Source organism: Empidonax traillii, unplaced genomic scaffold (genome assembly GCF_003031625.1).
Source record: "Empidonax traillii isolate 1590-97213 ecotype Southwest subspecies unplaced genomic scaffold, ASM303162v1 scaffold204:size1584377, whole genome shotgun sequence".
Classification (NCBI taxonomy): Eukaryota; Metazoa; Chordata; class Aves; order Passeriformes; family Tyrannidae; genus Empidonax; species Empidonax traillii.
In genome coordinates this window covers 1,170,679-1,194,381 of record NW_020955397.1, presented here as the reverse complement: position 1 = coordinate 1,194,381, position 23,703 = coordinate 1,170,679, and the positions used below count along the sequence as shown (strand labels likewise).

Below are 23,703 nucleotides of genomic sequence, written 5' to 3'. Positions count from 1 at the left end.
AACCCCCCAGCTCTTTCCCAAGCTTTCAGTCCCTCATCCTTCCCCAGCTGTCAGCCCACAAGTCCATATCCTTGATTACCAACTCTTTTGCCTCATATTTATTCAGGAACCACAAAACTCCACAGCACAGCCACTAAAATATTAAAGCAATAAGTATTTGGATGTTTATATAAGTCTTCACATAAATATTTTGGTCACAAGTTGGATTGATTCTTTTTTCCCCCCTGCTTCTTGCCTCACTTAGACAATATCGATGTGGTGATATTTTCATGCTTTACAGGAACATTTTTTCCCCTCTCAGAAGGAAATGGATGAAAAACGTCAGCTCCAGCCACAAGCATGCCAACAGCCACACCATGAGTACAGACCTTTCCCAAAGGCTGAAGGAGAGCAATTAGATCCTAGAATCGTGGAATGGTTTGGGTTTGAAGGGAACTTAAAGCTTCATCTCATTCCAAATCCTCTGCTATGGACCTTCCACTAGATCAGGTTGCTCTGAGCCCACTTGTCAGTGCTCAGGTGTTACAAAGGACTCACAGATGACCAGTACTGGAGTCATCAACCCCAGTTTGTGGTGGAAATCTTGTGCATAAACCTCGCTTTTGGGGTTTCTGCTAGATGGGTGCCAGCTGGAGCGGGAGGGGACAAAACCACTGATTCTCCACTAATTTTAAAGCTGTTCAAAAACTTATTGCTCCACCACTTGTGCATCCATACACGGCGTGTGCAGCTCTTTTCTCTCTGCCACGCTCCAGCAGCTCTTGTGCCTGTAGCGGCTGGGGTCCCACCACTGCTAACAGGGATTTAATTCGCTCTTGCTAATATTTTATCCATGGTATTAGGTCATGTTTCCCTTTCCACTTGAAAGGCATCTTCAGTTTATTGGCAGCAGTGAAATTAATAGAGAAATCATTAGAAAGCATAAGGCTGGGGCCGTGCAAATCACACACCACAGAAGATTATTTCCAAACAATAAAATTAATTGGTGTCATCAGCCACAGTGGAAACGCGGAGAGAGTTCGCATTAAAAAACATGGAAGATTATTGACAGCCCGTGCCTCCTCATACATAAAACATTTGATGGCATAATTTTATTTTATTATTTTCTATGCATGAAGGCTTCCCCCTGCACGGAGTTGCGGAGGAGAACTGAACCAGACAGCGAGAGACGCATCTGGGACAGCGACACCGCGGCGATACCCCGGCTGCTTCAGACTCAGAAATCAGCTGAAACCTGGTGGATTTGGTTGCATGGCTGATTTTCAGCCCAGACCCAAATACACTGGCTTCTTTTGGACACCTGGGACGCACAGATTTGCCCATTGCAAGGCCCTTCCACGGAGCAGATCCCACAGCAAACCACACAGCCCTGCCACAACCCACGCTCGGCTCCCAAACCCTGAGGAAAACACCCTCCTGATACTCCAAAGTACAGGTTTGTGTTCACATCATCCTCCTGGACATTCCCATCACGTTGGGGTCTGGCCCCTTGGGGACCTATGGAAACCACACAAGCAAGAGTAGAGGATTTTGGCCCTGGCTACGCTATTTTCCCCCCCCCCAATACTCAAAAATGGCTGAAAACCATTAAATCTGAGGGAGGTAGATGTGAGGTGATCATCTGAGCAAAGCAGAGTAAATACTCCAGTACTGCCATCACCACGATGGTAAAAAAATAAAAGATAACTATTAATTCCAAGTCTCCAGAAGGGGTGTGTGAATGTGTTTTGTTTTGGAAGAAAAAGAATAAATAGTAGCCTCAAGTCAAGATAATATTTATTCACATGCTTCACTTTGAAGTTGAGCCCTTGTTGACTTCACGTGGTGTGTGCACACACTAAGCCTCCTCGAGAAGAAGCTTTTCTGAAAACACAGCCCTGAGCAACAAGAGGAAAAAAGGAACTGTTCAAAACCAGGTATTAATGGAGGAAAATAAACCTCATCACCAGGGGAATTACCACAGTCCCTCTAAAACACAAAAGGGGATTTAAATGGTTTTATTATTGCACCTTCTGCAGATGGTGCAGACCTGTAGAGCAATCTCTGAGTTCAAAGAACTGAATCTCATGGCAGGAAAAGCAAAGTGACAAGCACAGCCCAACTAATCTCTAAGATAAATTCCCATTCACTTCACTGCTGCCATAAAGAGGAATTTCTCTATACTGCCATTTCTTCCTGACATCACTTGGATGCATTTCCACACTTGGCATGAATACCTGGAGGGTTTTAGGGCAGGAGCAGAGAAACATCAACAGGCAGAAACATGCTGGGGCTGGTGGCAGCAAAGCCCTGAAAAACATCACCACATCCAACAACCCCACGAGAAACTCCTTCCCTGCCCCACCGAGACAGGAGCTTGTCTCCAAGACATTTCTGCTTTCTGAAGTAACTCTGGGTATTTTCCTTCGTTTTGCCTCGAGCAGAAACCACCACTGATGGGGTGGCAGTTCCTGTCCCCAGCCTCGGACCACCTCCCCCCACCCCCAGCTCCAGATTTCAGGATCCAGGGTGAAAAATCCTGGAGCACTGCACGAACGTTTCAGCACAGGTTTGCTCAGCACATGCCAAGGAGCAGGAAAGCAAACAGCCCTGCCTTCCCCAAACAGAAGAACTGCAAGGGGCACCCTGCAAAGGGCCATCGTTCAGCTCCTTCCTTTCCCCATCAAATCAGGGAACACTTTTTTTTTTCCTCAAAATTCCAAGCACGCCACAGATAATCATCAGTATCAAAATGCCTCTTTCACTTCACCCACTGCATTGCCCAGAATGCAAACACAAGGAAAGCCTCCCCCTACATATCTTGCATCTCTTATCTCTCCCTCTCTCTCCCCGGGTCCCCTAACTGGTTCCCTAAACACGTGGGTAAAGCAGGATGCTAAATTACCCTGCTACCCTTAATGAACACGACTGGGTAATGTCTCTTATCTGACCTTTCTTTTAGAAGGGTCACTCATATTTATAGTCATGCTTCATTTTCCCTTAAGTGTGCCCTGGTTACGGCATTTACTCATTTATGTTTCAGAAGAGAATAGGGATTTAATGGACCTAGAAATAGAATGGAGGAAAACCACAAAAATCTAAAGATCTGCTTGTTCTCCAGACAGCTTACACCAACAGGAACTTGCTGCGATTAATTTTAATCGATTCTTACCTCTTTACAAGCCTTTCTGTGGCAAGACAGAGCTGGGAGAGCATCTGGGAAGAGCAGAGTGCCTGAAGTTAAATGGTTTTTTTGGGTGCTTTGCACAATAACCCAGGGTGCAAACAGCAGTGCCTCCTGAAGCTCATTGGTGTGACTTCACAGAACCCAACAGCTCCTGGCACAGCTTTGTGAAAGTCAAGTTTTGCTCTCTCCAGCACCATCACCAGCCACCCCAGTGGCAGCATCCACAGTCTTAGTTGCTCCCAAGGCTTTCGGCACTGCCCTTCCCCTGCTTTTCAAAGGTCCCTCTCACTGTGTAAACACAAAGCCCAAGGCTGAGCATTCCTGACCACTGACCATCCCTCCCTGGTGTGTGCACAGTCTCTGCTTCACCTAATCCAGGGCACATGGTCTTAATCTCTCCCTGCTTTTCAAATTCTTCCCCTCTCAAGGTTAAAACTGATGAGCTGCCAGAGCAGTGCGATAAGGTGGTGAAGGTTCAGGCTCAATTGCTCCTCTGAAGGATAACTGCTCTTCTGTGAGCCATTGAGCAAGAGGAGATACATTAAAATCACAGATCCATAGAATCATTTAGGTTAGAAAAGACGCCTAAGATCATTGGGACCAACCATTAACCTAACACAGCCAAGCCCACCACGGAAGGAGGAAGGCAGGGGGATATGTCAAGCACTCCTGCAAGGGACAATTAAACATCTTGATGTGTCAAAACCAGCTGTGGAGGTGGGAGAGGTGCCCACAGTCCCTGTTACCACGCCATGACTGTCCCCTCCCCTGCCCAGCCTTGCCATCAGCCCCTGTCCATGCAGGGGCTGCCAGCAGGGCAGTCATGGGGATGAATTTTGGTTCCCTATCAGCAGAACTGATCCAGCAAAGCCAACTGGGATCCAGCCAAATGTCTCTGCAGCCCACAGTCTATCCTGTAGGAAGGATTCCTGGGGGGTTTTATCATAAAGGAGGATACTTCATGGTAGCCAAAACCACCAGTGCCTCAGGCCAGCCTAGTCCCCAGGTCTGTTGCTGCAGGATGAACATCCCATGCACAGTCCTGGGGAAAAACCACCTCTCCATCCCATCCCTGCTCCCCTCTCCAGCCCCCAGCCTGCAAACAGGGGGATGAGGGAAACCCAGACAGGAGCAACCTGTAATTTCCCAGCACAAGTCTGCTTAGCAGACCCACCACAAGTGCTCTGGAATCAGGGCACGTTCCAAAAGTGCCCAGTCTCCAACGTTATGAATAAAATCTCCTCTCTGGCGTTTTTCTTAAAGCCTCAGTCCTGCAAACCTTGCAATTACTTGCTAACCGAGTTTTCAGCTCTATTTTTCAAGTTTTCAGTCCCTTGCAACTGCAGAAAAAGCCCAAAGCATTACACAAGTGCTCCCAACTCACTTAAAAAAAGGCCTCTGGAAACAACCCTGTGTAGTGCTGCTCTTAAAATAAATAACTCACTTTGAAAGCACCTAAACCATACACCCTGAATTCTCTGTAGCCTCAACAGATGACTGCACAGGAGTCTGCTGCAAGCCCGTGCACCCAGCCAGGCAGCAGAATATCCAGGCAGAGCCAGGAAGCCCCTTCCTCAAGGGACAGCTCTCGTGAGAAAGCAAAGGATGTGACCACATACAGACAAAGAAGCACCACAAACATCCCTGTTCCACACAGGGCTCAGGGCTTGACCTCCCCAGAATCCTCAGCCCCACAATCCTCCTACAAGCCCTTCCCTGAGCTACCAGCTGAGCTGCTTCTCTGAGCCTTGCACCCACAGCCATCCCTGCCTGTACCAGTTTACCCCCCCAAAAATTGCATCTGGCAGCTCATCAGGAGAAACAGCACTGAAAACACAGATCAGCAGGACCCCAGCAAGCAAGTGTTAACCCTTTACCCTCCCCTCAAATCCCTCACTGTCTTCCCTTTCCCCATCTCCTGCTGGCATTCAGGATCTAAGGCCAATGGAATAACCACCATGGCCCAGTTTGGCCGGGACAGGAGGAGAAGTTGCGATCGGGTAACGGCGAGACGGCAGCCAGGGGAAACTTCATCAGTGCACAAATGGAATTCGCCAAGAGGCATTTTAAGAGTCAATTCTTCACACTCCAGTAATTAGAACAATATTATGAAATAAAGAGGGGAGGGGGAGGGCAGGCGGCAAGGCTCACACTGAGACTTGGCTAACGAAGGAAATGGGCTGAGCAAACACCCAGAGTCAAGTGAGGCCCCAAGGCAAGAGTCCTTCACAGGGCTCCCCTGCAGGCTGGACTTCACCCAAAAGTTTATCTGCTTCCCGACTCCACATTTTTCTGGGTATGCATGTTTTTAAATAAAAATTTAAAATTTAGATCAAATACGGGCTAATGACCCTGACCCAACTGCCTTGTGTACCTCAGACACACCATCAAGGTCAACGGGGTTATTTTTCTGTCAATACATTCAATTCAAGGTCCTGCTACAGACTCCCCTAGTGAGTAATAAATCTCTGTGCATGATTTAAGACATCATTAAAGGCTAATCCCATTGAGAACTCAGTCGCAAAAATTCTGATTCTCACACTGGAGCTGTCATCCAGGGATTAAAGAAAAAAAAATTAAATCACAACACCCTAAATTGTTGCATCAGCTGAAAATGCTTAAAGCCATCTTTTCTAATATAATGGGATGAAATGCTCCAATCTGAAAAAAAGAAATAAAATCAAACCTACATGCTGGTGGATCCATCTCTAACAGCCCTCTGGCCACTGGAGCAGCCTCTCCAGGGAACTGGTGGACTGTTTGCTCTCCAGCATCCCACACTGGTGTGGCCAGTGCAGAGCCCGCACAGCCTGCTTTGCCACGGGATTTCCATGGGCAGAAAATTCATGTATAAAGAAAAAACTAATTTGCTGTGAAAAATCTAGCTCCTGCAAAGGCAGCCTGGGAGCAGAACTGATGTGTGGGGTTCAAGACAGACCGACGCTGTACAATGGTTACTCAGATCTGCTGAAAGTGGGACTCAGTCAGTTCAACTCACATCTGCAGCGAACTGTGATCTCAGCCCCGCTCCTGGAGCACAGAGGTCCCTTTGATAAATCTCTGTGTACAGGGGACTAAAGCACTATTTCCGCATGAAAGAAATATATTCAATTTTTTCAATAATCTTTACAGTCCACTGGTTTGGAAGACCGAGTTCCTCTCTCCCATCGGAGAGCTGTTGCACTCCATCAGGCTCAGGTACTGGGACAGGGAGTGCAATGCTCCGAGCCCACTGTGTCACACCCTGGCTCTCCAAGCACTTATTTAAATCAGTCTCCAGTTGTTCTGTCTTTTGTACGTACCCAGAGAAGATCAGGAAGTCACAGGAACACCCCTGAGATCACACACGGAGCTTACACCCAAAAATCCCCTCAGGACCCCCAGCAAACCCCTGGATGTGATTGACGTGTTACTTCCAAGCCATTTGCACTTTGCTCCTTCCCCTGAAGTATCAACCACCTTTTCCGAAACTTCAGTCACAGGCTGTGAAATCCCCACCATCTGTCAGCCAGGGAGACATCTCCACCACCACTCCATCAGCCTCTCCCACACAAACCTTACTCATTACGAGGAACGACTGCAAACATTTGCCAAGTCCACGCCGGCTCAAAAAATTCCTAAAACTACAAACAAGAGGCCTGGAATAAGAATCCCTGACAAATGCTGTGTGTCCACATGATTAGCTTTGCCCAGGGTGCATTAAGGCTGCTTTCTTGCTACCATGATTATACTTTAATACCTAATTAGTAGGAAGGGAATGATGTCAAAGAGGGGAATGTCTCACTTACACACACACACCATTAAGACTGAGGGTGTAAATGAAGAATCTGCAGCAGCACCATCTGAGGCTCATTAACTGGAGCAGCCAAGCACCGAGGGCGAGTGAGGGATATGGAAGAGTCCACCCTGCTCCAGGATAGGGAAGGCTGTGCAGCCACCCCACCTCCCCTCCCCTGCCAGGTTCAGAGCCAGGCAAGGAAAAACCTGCCAGTGCTGGAATACACAAAGGCATCAGGATGCCCCTTTTTCCAAAGGGAAACTGATACCAGAGATACCCTTGCAGATGGTTTGCAGACCTGATGCTCTTTCCAGCCTCACCTGGAATGTTTAGAGAGGAGCTTCTCAAAACCTGTTCACAGCAAACTGCCCCTGACCAGCCCTGTGATCCCGTATTATCATCTGGCTCCTCGTGTGCTGCACCCAGCACAGCCCCTTCACAGACCAACCCAACACCCTGCAGCTCCAGGGGATTTCTTGAATTTTCCATCCTTGCTATCCTCACCAAATTTTCCGTCCCTGTGTGTGTGCACACCCATTGCCCACACCCATCCAGCAGTGGGCAGGTGGGAAGAATCATGAAGGTTTAGGGATATTTTTAAGAAGCATTTAATTTCTGAAGGAAAAGGAGAAGGAAAAAAAAAAAAAGCCCTTTCTGGAAGCCCTCCAAGAACAAACAAGCAGCCCATTCTGACAGCCAGTGGAACAAAATAATCTGAGATGCTTTTTCCTTTCCCCTTTAACTTTCCCCCATGGAGAAGTGTGGGAGGGAGATGAGGAGCCTCCCCATCACCCCCAGACAAGGTTTCTAAAGCTGTCCCTGCCTGTCACAGTCTCAACAACCTGGAAGTGTCTCCAAACACAGGGGACTTGAGTGAGAAATAGGGGTGCAAATAGCAAACCTCACTGAAACCACACTTCACTCTAACACAGAGGTTTCAACACATTTTATCTGCACTGTTAATTTACTGTGAAACATGCATATTTCTCTTCCAATAAGGCACTTCCTAGAAGGTACCTATCTAGAAGGAGCACAGAGGGACCCAGGGCTCACTGACCACAGTCCATCTCCCTTTGAGCACCCCAATCCCAGGGGATGGGACACCCAGGCTCCTCCTGGCATTGTGTTGAGGCATGATCTTTCAACGTGGTAACTTGTACCAACTCACCTCTGCTCCAAGAGAAATCACAGTTTCCTACAGAAGCATTTCCCCCCTCATTTCTCTTTACCCTGTTTCATAGGGAAGATGCTGGGCAGAAAGACTCTGAACCCTGGGGACTGTGGATTTCAGCCATCCCAGTACTTTCAGGCTGAATTTCACTTTCTGCCTGTTCTGCTACACCACTGTTAACACCCACGTGTTAATCTGTTTCAAGAAATGTTAATTATTATTTACAACCAAAGCGTTTGGCCTTGGGACAGCCTCACATCAGATGCTGCAGTTCCAGGAGGCTGAGAAATAACTGGAAGATTTTAATGAAGAAATACAAGAGCTCATTATAGAATAAAAAAATTCCTTTTATTCCAAGAGTCCCTTAAGTGATATTAGCTGGGATGTATTTCCTTCCTTTCCCAAAGCACATGATGCTGAACAGTTAAGCTCAAGTGATGAGAGATGCACTTAGAGCACCAAGACATACAAAGACTGGCTTTGCCTGCTGACATCTCGCACTCACAATAGTGCTCACTGTATCATTAAGTCCCAAATGCCCAATGACATAATAAAGGAAAAACATCTCAGGGGGGGTTCAAATGAAACCACAAGTTTTTCAAACAATAGCCAAACAATGCTGGGTCACCCCAAAAAAAGCCTGGCATCTCCCCTCTCCCCTTTTTGGAGACGTGGACTTGTAGGTGTTTTAACCATCACAGGTTTTTCAAAGTAAAAAAAAAAAAAAAAAAAAAAAAAAAAAAAAAAAGATCCTCCTCTCCCTCATCTTGTCTAAAATGACTGCAAGGAGGCAAATCAAGAAGGTACAAGGAAATCAATTTCATACACATTAGGGATATGCATTTATCCATGTCCTGATCAATACCTCTGATTCCTTGCACGTTAAAACACTTCCATCACTGCCCAACAGCAGAATTCTCCCATCCCGACTACGGGAGTTATGAAAGATCCTGCCCATACTTGTTTGATCTGAAACATAATACCCCTTAATGTGACCCCTTGGAAAAATACTGGGGAAAGCAGCCAAGAAGGGAGGGGAAAAAAAAAAAAAAAAAAAAAAAGAAAAACAAGAAAAGCAAAGTTTCCCAGAATGAGCATTTCTGGCTCTTTCAGTTCCACTGAGAAGCTGCACATCTATAAACAGTCCAGATTTTTAAGTAGGGGAGAGAGGAAGGGGGAAAAGCAGAGAGAATTTGCCACAGCACAGCTAAGAGCTGCTCCTGCAGGGAATGCCACCAGCACTGGTGTCCAGCTCCTGCTCCAGCCCAGAAGGCAGAGCTGGGATGTGGCACTTCCATCTGCTCCAGCATGCCCATGTCTGATTTTGGCCAGTGGGATAGGAGGTGACAGCAGGTGCTCCCAGCACCTTTCAACATTAATCTCCATAGGCAACTGGGAAGATTCACAGTCCACCAGACATTCCGGGGCAATACTCAGAATGGGGAAAAATTCCCAGGATTTGGAGCCTAAAAATGCACATTACAGAAGAGAGGCAGCACTACCACATCCCTCATGGCAAACATCACCCCGGGAATGGTCCTGTGCACGTTGCTACACAGCACAAAGCCCCGTCTGGTACACGCTTGACTGGCCCCAGAAATCTCTAATTCACGTGCTTGTGTTTTAGGGAAGTTCAGCATCAGGGGTTTCCTGTGCACACTTGCAGTGTTCCAGCTGAAAACAGCTGCTGGACACACTGCACCTGCCCACACAGCCCTCCACGAGCCACAGCTGATGCACCGAGGACGGGAGGACCTTCATCCCCAATTCCAAATGACAAAGCAGCTCCCAAGCCCAAAGGAACCCTTGAGCTGGCAAAGGGATGGGAGAACAAACCCAACCCCAGCTGCTCCAACCTGCTTTTGCCATTTGTACCGTTCATCCACACGTCCAAGTCTCCAGTACAATTCCAGCAAGGTCATTTACAAACACAGGTGGCCAAACACCTGCTGACCTTAGAGCACAAAGGGGATCAAACATCACCCACAGCTCCCGTGAGCAACTGGGGAGTTAATCATCAACTGGCTGCACTGACGTCCCTGCACAGGCATGCAGGGCTGCCTTCCCCATGCTCTCCTACGCTTCCTGGAGCTGGGAAGGACTGCAGCACCCAAGGACTCTGGGAAAAACCCTGTGGGCAGCATCGGGGTGCTGATGTTGTACGTGGATTTTCAGCCGTGGCAAGGACGGAGAAGGGAAGGGGTTAAGCGGGTTTCTTCCACACAATAACACAAATCTGAAGGCCAGTTACTCTACTGCTCCCTCAGGAATTAAAATAAATAAATAAAAATACACACGCCCTTCTTTTGGAGAATTCCTCTCACTTCCCTCCCCACCCGCCCCGTGCCGATGATATGGCAATTAGAGCCGCCCTCAGCAGCCATAGGATCCCTCTCGGCACACATCCAGTGCCACAGAGCAGATATCTGAGGAGCTGGCACAGCAGGCCACAACATGGGAAGCCCTGTCCAGCTGCCTGGGCCTCTGGAGACTGTAAAGAAAAAGGGAGATAGTCATGGGGACATCAAGCTCAGCTGCCAAGCACTCCTGTCCACTCCCAGACACTGCTGCTTCATGCACTCAGTGGTGGATAAAAAACCCACACTGCTCTTAACATGCTCTTGGCTCCAAGAGGTCCAGAAAAAACCCTGAAAAGTCAAAGTGGGAGAAGGGAGCTGCTCCCACCGCCAGCAGGCTGGCTGTGCTACACCAGCCATTCATCTAAAAGCTCTGCCATTTTCAAACTACCTTATGTTAATTCATGTAAATCTCCCCCTTTTCTCTGCCCAAACTGTGTTAAAAAGGCACCCTTAAAAATATTGCTGCAGGGATAGTGACTTCTGCATGACGTTAGAGATGATGGAGGGCGGGGAATTCTCAGCAGAGAAACAGAGAGAAACACAAACCACCAACTCTCGGTTATTAATCCCTTAAATAATTCTGACAACGCTCCCCACCCTCCTGTCTGAAACCAGGCAGAAAACGGAGTTTTCTGACTCTCTGGCAAGAGAGTGGGGTGTGGGGGGTGTGTGTCAGAGAGGGACAGGGGGATGTAGCAGTTGCTCTACCACTCCGTCCCCATGGCTGGTGACAGGGGACATCTCACTTTGAAGATTCGCCAGCCACGGTGCTGGTGACGAATCAGGGGACAAATCTCCAACAGCATCTAGTGAGGACAGCCTGGATCCTCCCAGGGCTTTCCAAGAGTGATCCACACCAGCACACTGGCAGGAGGAGGGGACACCTTTACACTAAAAAAAATTACTCTGAATATATGCAGTAATTACTTTGAATTTATAAAGGGCACCATCACTTTAACTCTGCTTTAACTCCCACCCACGAGGCAGCTCTTGGCACAGCTGCTGGAGCGTGCCGGGCTCAGGGCCACCCTCCCCACCACCCACATCTCCTCCCAGGCACTTCAGATGCACAAGATAAGCCATGAACGAGCCCTGCACCAGCCACCCACGAGTCACACGCCAGTGAACCTCAGAGGGTTCAGCTGAGAGGGAGGATTGATCCAGATGCCCCTCCCCAGCCCTGCTCAAGCTGCAAGGTGGGAGCAGCTCTCCCCAACCTCTGGACCAGAACCAACAGAGTGGAAAACGCTGATTTAACCTCAGCACCAGCATCTCCTCATCTTTCAGCTGACCTGTGAGCCACTTCCCTTTTTTCATTTTTTTTTTTTTAGAATAGCATCATTTCGTACCCAGGAGTCAGGGGAGGGAAGACTCCTTTTGGAAAAAAAAAAAAAAAAAGCCTTTTTCAAACAGTGCAAGAACTTCAAAAGGAATTCAGGACAATTAAATCCATGTCAGGAGAGCAGAGAGGAGTGGGAGGCTAATAAATGGCACGCTCCACAGGTTTATGAATATTTGAACTATATTTCTTAAAAAAAAATAGTACGTTACTGCAAGTTATTTAAAATGAGTAACTCCCTTTAATGAACCTTGGTACCATCGTGCTGACTAATAGAGTAATAAAGAGTTTAATCCATATTTATGTACATTTTATGTCATTACAGTTGGTGCCAATAAATTAGCAAGTCCAATAAGAGTTTGATTTTATACCATCACTGCTATTAAATGTGCAACAACACACCGTACATGAGCACTAGCTTTTCATTTTATTTAATTTCTTTTTTCAGGAGATAGGCTGTGCTAGCAGAGCCTGGATACAGCAACCCTGCAGAGGATCCCAGTGCTTGTTTCTGCAAGATCAGACCCTATTTAGGGGTGAGGCAATAAAAACAGGGGGCTTATTCCTCAGAGCACTGCACACCCTGATGCTTCTGCATCCTGCAGCAGGGACACAGCCACGGAGAAACACTTCTGCAGGTGCCACTGGTGATCATGGAGAGCTCTGAGCCACTTTAAAGTGATCAAATTAAAAAAGAAAAAAAAAAAAAAGAGTCAACTGGTAGAAAACTATAACTATATTCTTTTAAGGTGTCTTAAAGGGGCACAGATAAGCACCAGCACCTCAGGTCGCTTTTGGAAACCTCTGTCACAAACACAGCGTGGCCCTTGTCACACCAGGATTGCTTAATAACTGGACATTGGGAAAAAAAACAGGCTGTGAGCAATTTAAACTGGCCTTTTGACCCCCCTGTGGGTAACTGGGAAACACTGGAGATGAGATTACGTGGAACATGACGCATCTTTTTGGAAAAGGTCTGCGCGCACCGGTTACCCAACGTCCCACCAAGGCAGGGACGGAGCTCTTCAGCTCCACGGAGATTTTGGCTGGGCAAGCCCACATGGCTCACAATCCCATTTCACCAGCTGTTATCCTGGTGACAGTAAGAAATGATTTCCCAGGCTTAAAACTCAAGGAAGTAGCAAAACCACAGATAAAACCTCACGCTCCTGGACTCGAGCAGCCCCCAAACACACTTGCTCTCCATCAGTCCTGTGGCAGATCCTCCTCGCTGAAGCCCCATCCCAGAAGCCAAATGGAGCGAGGGAAAACTCACTCAGGATAACAGCAGGTCAAGGCAAGACTGAGGGATCTGACTTTTTCTTCCTCTTCTAAAGCACTAGTGGTTTTCTTACACTAAGAAACCCCGAAGATTCCAAAGGACGAGCCCTTCACGTAGAGGTTGCCACCACAGAAATGCAAGTCCCTGCCCTCCTACTCAGTAATTACACTGCACCAAACCCAAAAACTACAAGTAATTGCTGTCCCACTGCCCTCTGGGTTTTTGAGGAGGGAAATAACTATTTCAGCAGCATCCAGAAGGGAAACACCCAACGCCACTCCACTGAGGCTTCTCTGCAATTAAATGGTCGACTGTTGCTGTGCTCTGCTCAGAAACGTCTCCTACACGGTCTAAGTGTCTTGCAATCCAAAAACACTATTGATCTAAGGAATTCATAGCTCCAGGAAGAATTTTTTGTGTGTGAAGTCTGTGTTTTGGCCAGTGGGAACGTGCATTAGAGACTCCCTTTGCTCTCGCTGTGACTCAAAATGGAAAGGAGCGCTTTGGTCAACAGCAGATTTTTCCCTGTTTATTTGCTTTGCCACTGTTGAACACAGATCTGAGGATTATGTGGGAATGAAAGGTGGCAAAGACAATGGGAATGTTTTGACAGGCTTCCAGAGGGATTTAGGGTGGTGCAGACCCGAACAGCTGACACCTCCACCAAACTGATTTCAAAAAGTGAGGGTTTTGTATACAAAGTCTGTGCTTCCCACATTTTACATGGTTGACTGAGGATGACGACACACATGAAAATAAGCAAAATCCAGGCAATAAAGTGCATTTGGATTTCTTGGAAGTTTATGACATGTTTCTTTCCCAAGTTTCATAAAAAAAATAAATTGTCATGAGATGAGAGGGAATGGCAAATCACCTCCCTTTCCTAAATTACAAACCTGAACCTTCCCCCTCCAAAAAAGTGAACAGGAGGAGGGAATAGCTGTTCCCTAACCAGACCAGAAAAGAAACCAAACTGTGCTCATCAGCTGACATGTTCCAGCAGTGTTTAACACCAGGCTCTATTAACAGGCATCACAGGCAATTTGAAACAGCACAAAGCAAGAGACAATGTGACAATAAAGCAGCATTTTAATTAGCAGCAGTCCTTTCCCCGGCCCAAAAGGTTCCTTCTGTGCATTCATATTCCCAGAACAACAAAAGCCTTCTTGTATTTCATAAATCAAAAAAACTCATAAAACAAGGCCCTGCAATTGCACATTCCAGATAATGGTCCAGAAATAAATTAGGCAATAAATATCAAATAATATATCCCCATCAGCAGTGAAAATCTACTCTTTGGTAATCAGAAGGGAAGATGCCTTCCAGCAGCTTATGCCTGGTAACTCGAAACAGGTAAAACAATAGAGAGCTTTAATAAATCTTTTAACACCTTTTCTGCTGAAGAATATAGCAATTGTCCTGTGTAATAGCTTCCCTGAGCCCAGTATCCATCAGCCCTGATGCAGTTGGTGTCAAAACCAGGGAATCAGAACAAGAGCCACTTGTCAAAATCAGGCAAAGCTTTCCTCCCTTGCAGCTGGGTCTTGTTCAGCATTTGGGGCCAACCATCACTTACAGCAAAACACATTTTTGAGAAACTCAGGGCGCTCATTTCACCCTGGCATGAAAACTCCCTGACCCCCACAGACACTCACTGGCCACATGACAAAACTGATGGTGATTTCAGCAAAGCTATTTTGCTTTGCAGAGGTGGCAGCAGCTGGAGAAGGATTGTGAGAGGTCTGGACCCCCATGAAAGGTCTAATTCTTCCCCCCCCAAAAAAAGACATTTTTCATGTACTTTGGAGTCTGATCCCAGAGACATTGTAATCTAAAGCAGAAAGCTTCAAAGCTTGATCTCCCTTCGCTGAGGACACAGCAGAGTCCACTCATAAATATACCAGGAGCATAAGGGAGCAGGTGCTCAGTTCTTGGGTTAAGGGTGCAGAAGCTTCTCAGAAAACCACAAAACCTTCATATTTTCATCCAAAAGAGGCAGCCCAAAGCCCAGAGAGCCAGCAGTGCCAGGAGCATCACTTCTTCCCAGGAGCTCAGGAGTAACTCTTACCTTTCCGAAATCCCGTACATCGAAGAGGTCGAAGGGGTCAAACAAATCGCTGTTTCTTAACCCAAATTTGTCGTGACACACTTTCAGGAAGGTTCGGATGTTCTTCAAACAGAGAAACTGGGGAAAACAAAAGAGAAAAGGGGGGAAAAGGTGAGCAGGACAGGCACAAATTGCAACTGAGATTTACTGAGTTAAACTCACGTGCAAGACAAGTTAACAGGGATTTAGAAACTTGCACTGGAAAGCCAGGCACAAGTTTATTTGTTGTTACTGAAGATGTCAAACTCTGGGTGCCCTGTGAGGGCTCCTGTGTTCTCAGCTGCACAGCAGAAACAAAACACCCTTTTGAAAAACAAATTTCTCACAAGGTAACATCTCAGAAGGGCTGAAGAACTCAAGCCAGGACATTTCCCTTAAAAGGCTGAAGAAAAATATAAATTACAGCTGATGTTCTACAGGAGGCCAATGTTGAACTTTTAACCATTTCCAGCATGATTGCATTTGGTTCCCTACAGAAGGGGCACGTTATAGAAGTCTGGAGAAGAGAAGACTGTGGGGAGACCTTAGAGATACTTTCAGGACCTAAGGGGTTCCAAGAGAGATGGAGAAGGACTTTATACAAAGGTATAAAGTGGTAGGACAAGGGGGAATGGCTTTCCACTGACAGATGACAGGGCTGGATGGGATATTGAGAAGAAAATCTTCCCTGTGAGGGTGGTGAGGCCCTGGCACAGGTCGCCCAGAGAAGCTGTGGCCGCCCCATCCCTGGAAGTGTTTACAGACAGGTTGGACCTCCCAGATGCTGAAGGTACCATAAACACCAACAGACCCATGAAGACACAAACCACCACATCCAGCCCATGCCAGTCCTGAGGCTCAGCCATGGGAGCTGCTCCTGACCCAACTCAGATCCTGTCCCCAAGACCACAGACTGTTTCCACAAAGCTTTTGCTCCTCTTCAACCTTGGCCCATTTGAAGAAGCAGAAGCCTCAGCCCTCCAGGGACCACCCTGGATTATTCAGGGAGGTCAACCAGCAGAGCAACGTTATGTTTCTCTTTCAAGAAAATCCTGTCTTTGACTACAGCAATAATTGGTTGTTTATTTGGGAGCATCAGGGATTCTGAGGTCTCGCTCCAGTGGTGCTGCCTGGCAGCAGGGGCTGAGAGGAAAATAATAAAAATCTGCTTCATTTCTGCAGCTGCATCACCTCCATCCTTCATCAGGATGGGCTGACTCTGCTGAGCCAGCCAATTAACTTCCCTTCTTTCTGCAGTCTCGTTACAAAATACCTTCAATTCATTGCTGCATTTTAAAGCAACTCTTTTTTTTTTTCCAGCAAATTCCTCACAAATACCTAAGAAACATGTGAGAATCCCAAGTAAATCAACCCATTAAAGGGGTGAATCACCCCCACGTGATAAGCTGCCTTTGGGTGGAGGTTCGCTCAGCCTGGTTTTGTCACATGGCACGAACTCTGCTCCCCACGCTGTCATCAAGTACACTCCATGTAAAGACACTGCTTGCAAACTTCACCCAGGGTTCAAAGCAAAATAAAAATAGCTTAATTTTCTTTTAATTAAAGGAATCAAAGCGGAGTCTTTGGGGCCATCGTATCTCCGCAGACACCACCACAGTGCAGCTTGTTATCACCGCATTTGGGATTAGAGATGGGGTTTCCAGAGGTGGATTAGCCAGACCACCTCATTAACAACAGGCTGATTCACCTACACAAAGAAAGGAATAACCTTTTACCCTTCTCCCCCAATGCCAGCCCCTCGACATGGGGCTGCTGAGTGACAGCAAAGCTCCCCCAGCACGGGGGGTGGCACAGGACAGTCCCATCACATCAGAGTTTTCTCATTAGACAAGCACGTGCCAGAGGCAGAAATTGAAAACAAATCTGGTTTTCTAGGGCGTTCCTCTATCTCACATAAACACTGCAGTAAATATAAGCATCTAGACAGAGGTTTTTTTCGGAATTGCTTTACAACCTCTCTTGCTGACACGGGTTATTTCATAACTTTATCTTCTGGGTCTCTGCAAGAATTTACACCCCAGGCAAACTGGCTGCTTGCGGCAGGGCTGTGTGTGCTGCTGCACTGCAGTCTCATTGATTTCAAATTTCTAGGCATGTGTTTATTTTAAATCCTTTTAAGCCTCCAATTTTGAAAGTTAATGACACAGGTTATAGCCACAATTACACACAGCAAGACGCAAACTTCCCTTGCAGAACCGCCCTGCCCTTCTGCAGCATTCCCTCCCCGTCTCCCGCTCATCCCAGGCTGGGCAGCACCAAATCACAGACTCACGGAATGACAGGATGGTTTGGGTTGGAAGGGACATCAAGGATTATACAGTTACACCCCCCTGCCACTATCCCAGGTTCCTCCAAGCTGCATCCAACCTGGCCTTGGACACTTCCAGGGATGGGGCAGCCACAGCTCCTCTGGGCAACCTGTGCTGGTGAAGGAGCTGAGGGCTGAAGCTGATTTTGCTCATCCAATCCAGCTCTGGAAACCACCTCAGCATCAGCTGCCAAATGAGTACAGTGTGCCTGCTGCAGTGCCAGTGCCCTCCTGCAGCTCCAGGTGACATCAAATTGCCACCCCACAGCCAGCCAGGCGCTGAGTGTGGGCGGATGACAAGCATCGAGGAAGGAACCATAATCTATTTAAAGAGTTCTTGAGAAAGGCCTGATGTAAAACACAATAAACCAAGGCAAGAAAACCACAGTTCCCCCCCTCCCTCCACCAGCAAGGAGCTGGCAACAGAGCAAGGCCACCACACTGCTCATGAGAAAAGCCTCCACGCAGAATGACAACCCCACCTGAAGTTCAGGTGGGTGCTCCCAGCGTGGGTGTTGGTGGCACAATTCCTTGCACTATCTCTCTCTCACCAATCTGCAAAGTATTATATTGCGCCTTGCTTTTTTTTTTTTGGCATTTTGAGGTCAGTTTGCTGTTGATGGAGGATCACGAATTCTTGGCTCAATACTGTTACTCAACGGCCACGTGTTAAAATTGGCTACAATTGCATACGGGCTGTGCCGAGGCCATTTCATCTACCAGTCAATCACACCTTTGGACAAGTAGACATCTCATAGCAGAAAAAGAGAGAGAGAGAGAAATCAATGTTCTCCGTGGGGCTCATTCAGCACCTGTCAGGCCCAAAATCAATGGTGTCCTCTACACGTTTTGAGCGAGGCTGTCACTGAGGCAGGATCCTACAATCCCCCTTGGTGCAGCCCAGCCCTGCCATAACCCTCCTCCCCATCCAAAATAGCCTTGGAACCCACTAGCCATGGCTTCTGGGGACTGACACCACCAGCAATCACCATGCTCAGTTCTAGAAATAAACCCAAGACCACGGCAGGTTCCATGGATACCAGCATGTCCCACTGGACCACCAGCCAGGCTCTGAAAGCAGCCATGGCACAAGTCCTTGGCATGGGCAGAGCATCCTGGGCACTGCAAAGCCCAGAGAGGGAAGTTATCCAAGCCAGAGCAAGGAGGTAATGGGGGCAGGGATGGGGCTGAACCACACAGAGCAAGAAACCCACCTGGTTAAACAAAATACCTTGAAGGCTGACAAGAGATGAGAAAAGTGTGGTCAGTTCTGACCCAATCCTCAGAGGGTTGTAAAGAACCAGCACTAGAGAGAGGCAGCAGTGGAGGCAGAGGGGCCCCATCACCTGCACTCACCCAGTTTCAGAATAGATTCACTTATTTTTAACCACTCTGCCATGTCATAAAGTGAATAAGCCACTATAAACTGCTCTCAGCCACTGCTCCCACTGGGAGCCCGCAGCCACCCTCCTCCTGCACCCAGGGAGGCCAACAACCCCAACGCCTGGGACACACTGGGAGCTTCTCAGCACCTTCTGGGACGTTCTTTTTTACAGAGGGTTTTAATGATCTTATTTCTTTTACTGGATTCAGTAAGTTTAGAGGCACACCGGGAGCTCAGTGGGGACATGCCCAGCCACCCCACAGCAGCTGAGCAGTCCCAAAGCTCTGCTGCTGCAACCCTGGGCAGGTCAGATGTTTCTGTAAATGGAAACTCCAGCTCTATGGGTGGGAGGGGAGCCCATGGGAGGGTGCAGGGTAGCTCAGCACCTCGCTCCTCCCCACGCCCCCGCCTTAGCCACCACCGCCCCTGCCTGCAGTCCCCGTATGACTGGGCACTCCTGGCACCTGCATTGACTAGACAGCAGCCATTTCCAATGCAAATTGGCCAGAAAAGAGCCAACTGCTCGAGCACCTCGGGGTTGGGTTGGATTGGAAGCAGTCCCCCCTCAGCCTCAGCAGAGATGATGGCAGGCTTGAAGGCCACATGTGCTCCTGACTCCCCACCAAAGGGGCTTTGTTAAAGTTAAACTAGAACAATTTAGGTTGGAAAAGACCTCCAAGATTGAGTCACACCTTCAGCTCAGCACTTCCAAGCGCCCATGCCCCTAAGTGCCACATCCACACCACATTAAATCCCACCAGGGATGGCGACTCCACTTTCCTGAGCAGCCTGCTGATGGCAAAGAGACAGACTAAGAGCTGGAGAACACAGCGAGATTCGCTCAACAACCAAACTGGAGTCCCAGGTGGGATCTGGAGGACATTGATGTGAGCAGAGCAGTCCCTGCTCCCTGCAAATGGGATGGCACAAGGGAAGGGAGGTGCAAGGCTTGGGAGTCTCCAAAGAGGCATTTAACAACGTGATAAAACACAGGAAAAGGAAAGAAATGGGGAGGATGATTCTGTCCAGCAGGGCAGGATCCTGCAGCAGCTCACAGCTTTTTGGAAAGGGCCTTTTGGAGAGGGAGCAGCTGAAGGGAGGCTGGGGTTGGAGCTGTGGGGGGCAGCTGGAAACCGGTCCTGCAGCATGCAAGGAATGCTGCAGCTCTGCCTCTCGAGATAACCCGCTGACGAATGACGAAAGTAACTTTCTTTAGCGCTTCCTGACCGTGATGTCAGATTTCCTCTTATCTCACTGCCGGCACCGCTGGAAAGCACCAGGCAGAAAAGGGAGTCCTCAACGGGGAGCTGTGAGCATCTGCTTATCACAGGCTCTGCAAACGGGGAAGGGAGGGTCTCTCGTTTACAGTGATCAGTGGGGAAATGGGTATCCCACGGTGCAAACCTCTACAGAAAGCTGAAGGAGGCACCTCCTCCAAGTCATGTCGAGTTCCCCTGAGCTACTCTGAGATTGCAAAGAAGCGTCAGAACTCCCTTGGCTTGGTCCAGCATCAAGACTGGATAGAAAATCCAAGAGCATCCAAGTACCCAGCGGGAACTACAGGGCTGAAGTCAACAACTCTGCATGGCAAGGGGGTTGGAACTCGATGGTCTTCAAGGTCCCTTCCAACCCAACCCATTCTGTGACCTAAAACTGTGCAAATCACAAGCCCCATCCAGCTCACCTCCACATCAAGGTGTTACCAGGACAGTTTCAGGAGCACTAATGAGTCAAAAGCACAACTGGAGCTTGTATTAATCCCACCAGCAGCACCAAATCTCCCGTGGCTTTGTTCCTCCCCAGATTCACCCCATTGTCTCTGGTGCAGATGAGCAGCCTCGGAGACAGCGCAGAACATCCCTGCAGAAAAGTCCCCCCTCTCATTCACATTTGGATTCAAGTCACAGCTCATCAATTACTTCAGATAGACAGATTAAATTTCAGGTTGTTGGACAGCAGATTTATCTATTGAGAAGTGGAGAAGGAAATTATTTCTCAAACAGTTTAGCACTATTATTTCCCCCCCCCCTTTCAAAGACATTGCCATCACTGAGCGCTCCCGGGCTGGGCAAATTCCACTTAGGGAGGCTGATTAATGAGCCTGAAACACTGATGAGGGCTGACCTCTCCACAGCCTCTCCTTCTCCTCACATCCACCCACAGGCAAGATTTATCCCTAGGAGAGTACCTGAGGGAAAGCAGCCATTTATTTTGGCAAACACTCATAGCTGGTCACTGGGAGGACTGGGGGAAAGCAAACCTACACAGCAAGCAAAGGTCCTTCCCGGTGAGAAGCATCAGCCAGAGCTCAGAGGGACTGCAAACCTTCCATACCTGGCCCCAGAGAAGCACACCACAGATCCAGGGAGGCTGTCCAGCAGCAGACCAGCACACTGGGACAGGCTGCCAAGCCCCACATCCTCACACCTTTGCTCATCATCACTCTTGAACTGGTCAAGTGGACAAGTATCTTCCAATTACCTTACAGGAACTTCCCATCATGGTTATGGGCTCTCAAAGGGAAGAGGTCTCTCAGATAACCACATTAAGCTCATGAACTGGAAACCAGAATATACACAGAACTGTGAAAGCAACTAAAAATAAAATTAAAAATAATAACAAGGAGAGGCTCTGGAGTAACCTATTAAATACTCAGAAGTCCCAAACCCCAGCCCCAGAGGCAGAGGAATGGCTCCCAGCACTGCTCAAAGTGGGCACAAACATTAACCAGAACTCCCAGCTTGAATTTCACACATGACATGAACTACTGGAACAAGGTGGCAAACACCTCCGTGGTGGCAGATGTTGGAAAGAGGCAAGAAGAACAAGAGACAAAGCACGGGGTCAAATTATTTAACCCAGTGAGAGATGCCCAAGAACTCTTCAGTGACATACTGAAGTATATGTTGAGGATGTATAGCTGTGCTGGCTCTGCTTTGAGGGCAGCAGAATTGTCCCCCCCCTGGGGCTGCTGTCACCATGCCAAGCCCAGTGCTCCAAGGGCTCATCCTATTCTATCCAAGGCAAGTTTTGCTGACTCCTGAACTCTCCCCTGAGGACTGCCAGGCTGGTTTCCTTCATTACATAGGCTTCTTCAGAGAAAAAAAAAGGGGAAAAAAAGAATTCCACAAGTGTGGCTAAAACCCCCATGAGGCAGCTGGTGAGCCCAAGATAACGCGGGGCTGGAGGAGGGGACAAGGATGGAGTAACATCCTTCCAGTCTGGAGAACAGGGAAAAGACGTCACAGGCGAGCCCAGACGCTTGTGTCCTCTGAGGCAAACCCCCAACAGCAGCGATGACCTCCCCGGAGCTCAAAACCACATCTGAGCCCTCGGCGGTGGCAGGAGAGGCTTGTGAGAGGAGCCCGCAGACTCCCCGGGGGAGCGCTGGGCTCCGTCCGTCTGTCCGTCCCGCCATCGGGGGGTCACCCAGCGGCACCACACGGGCTCTAAATGAGCGGAAGGAAGGCTGCGACTTCCCAAAGAAAACGCCGAGGACAGTACTTCCCTCCTTTGTGGAGCCCTCCGGGGCTCTGCTGAGAGCGCTGGAATTTGTTAAGGTAAGGGGGGCTTTAATTGCAGCGCCTTTGGGGAGTTTTATCAGAGACGCTCGCGGGGTTTGAAATTCCCTGATCCCACAGCCGAGGGTCTGGACGCAGAAATCCACCCGAAATCCAGCGGGTCCAACAGGTTCAGCACAGACCATTCCAAAGCCCAGCCGTAAACTCTGAGGTTTTGTGTCACCAAAAGCCTTCCCACTGAGGTTTTAGAAAACCCCAATCAAGTCCCCGCATCGCGCCGGGCTGCTGATTGCGCTTCAGGGGTTTATCTTTCAGGATGTCCCCACGAAAGAGGTCTGCAGAGCCACTCCCAGAAATCATAAGAGACTCTCAAAAAATCAGGTGGGCACAGCAGTCTCTGATGGCTCTGCTCTCCACCAGCTCCTGGGGGATAGCAGGGCAGGGAGCAGAGGCTGTTTGCATCCTGAGTTATGGATGAGTGTGGGAAAACCGCCAAGTACCACCACCCTACTTCAGAGGAGAAACCCAGCTGGACCTTCTGAGGTTCATCAGTACCACAGAAAACACATCAGAAGTGGTTCTTTTGGACTTTCCCCCAGTATCCAGGAAGCTCTGACTCCTCCATCTCAGATCTGGGGTGTCTCCACATACCTACCAGCAGACTGCCAGATCCATGCCAAATCCTAGGTCTGAGACTACAGAAAGCTTGGGAGCAGGAGAACTTGGATGGGATTGCTCAATCTGCCCACATTTGGCACTCTGAGAGCCCCCTTCCACATTCATTAAATCCAGCTCTGTTCTCTTATTGCCGGAAGACATGCAGCTCCACTAGGAAAACTCAGTTAAGAAACACACAAAACAAAAACACAAAATGCCCAAGCAAACAAAAAAAATAACCCCCCCTAAAAATCCCAAACCAAACAAAAACAAGTAAAAATAAATAAATAAATAAATAAATAAATAAATAGAAATGTCTTGGCTCGTACTATTGACGTGAAGTCCTAAACTCACGTTTGCCCCACCGTGGCTCAAACTTCATCCCTCAGAAAACATGACCATAGATAAAAGATGGGATATGTGAAAAAGAAAATTGGCATCAGAGCTGGTGAAGAAACAGGATACCTTCCCACGCACTGAGTTTTGGGCAAAGAAAATTCAAAACATTTTGGCCAACCCAGAGCTCCAGGACGGGACTTTGAGCCGAACCATGACAATCAGATTATAACAGACCATTCAGCTGCTGTTAAGGAAAATGAGTAATTGCATAACCCTATATAGAGTTACACT

The 23,703-nt window shown here is 48.2% G+C and overlaps 1 protein-coding gene across 5 annotated transcripts in view; it reads right to left on the bottom strand.

Annotated features, from left to right (window-relative positions):
* Positions 1 to 23,703, bottom strand: part of VAV2 (vav guanine nucleotide exchange factor 2) — a 126,242-nt gene that overhangs the window by 80,673 nt on the left and 21,866 nt on the right. For all 5 annotated transcript variants that reach the window (XM_027887146.1, XM_027887142.1, XM_027887143.1 and 2 more), the window contains exon 2: positions 15,165 to 15,281. In XM_027887146.1, the coding sequence (XP_027742947.1) occupies positions 15,165 to 15,281 (117 nt within the window). The remainder of the gene's footprint in view (positions 1 to 15,164; positions 15,282 to 23,703) is intronic.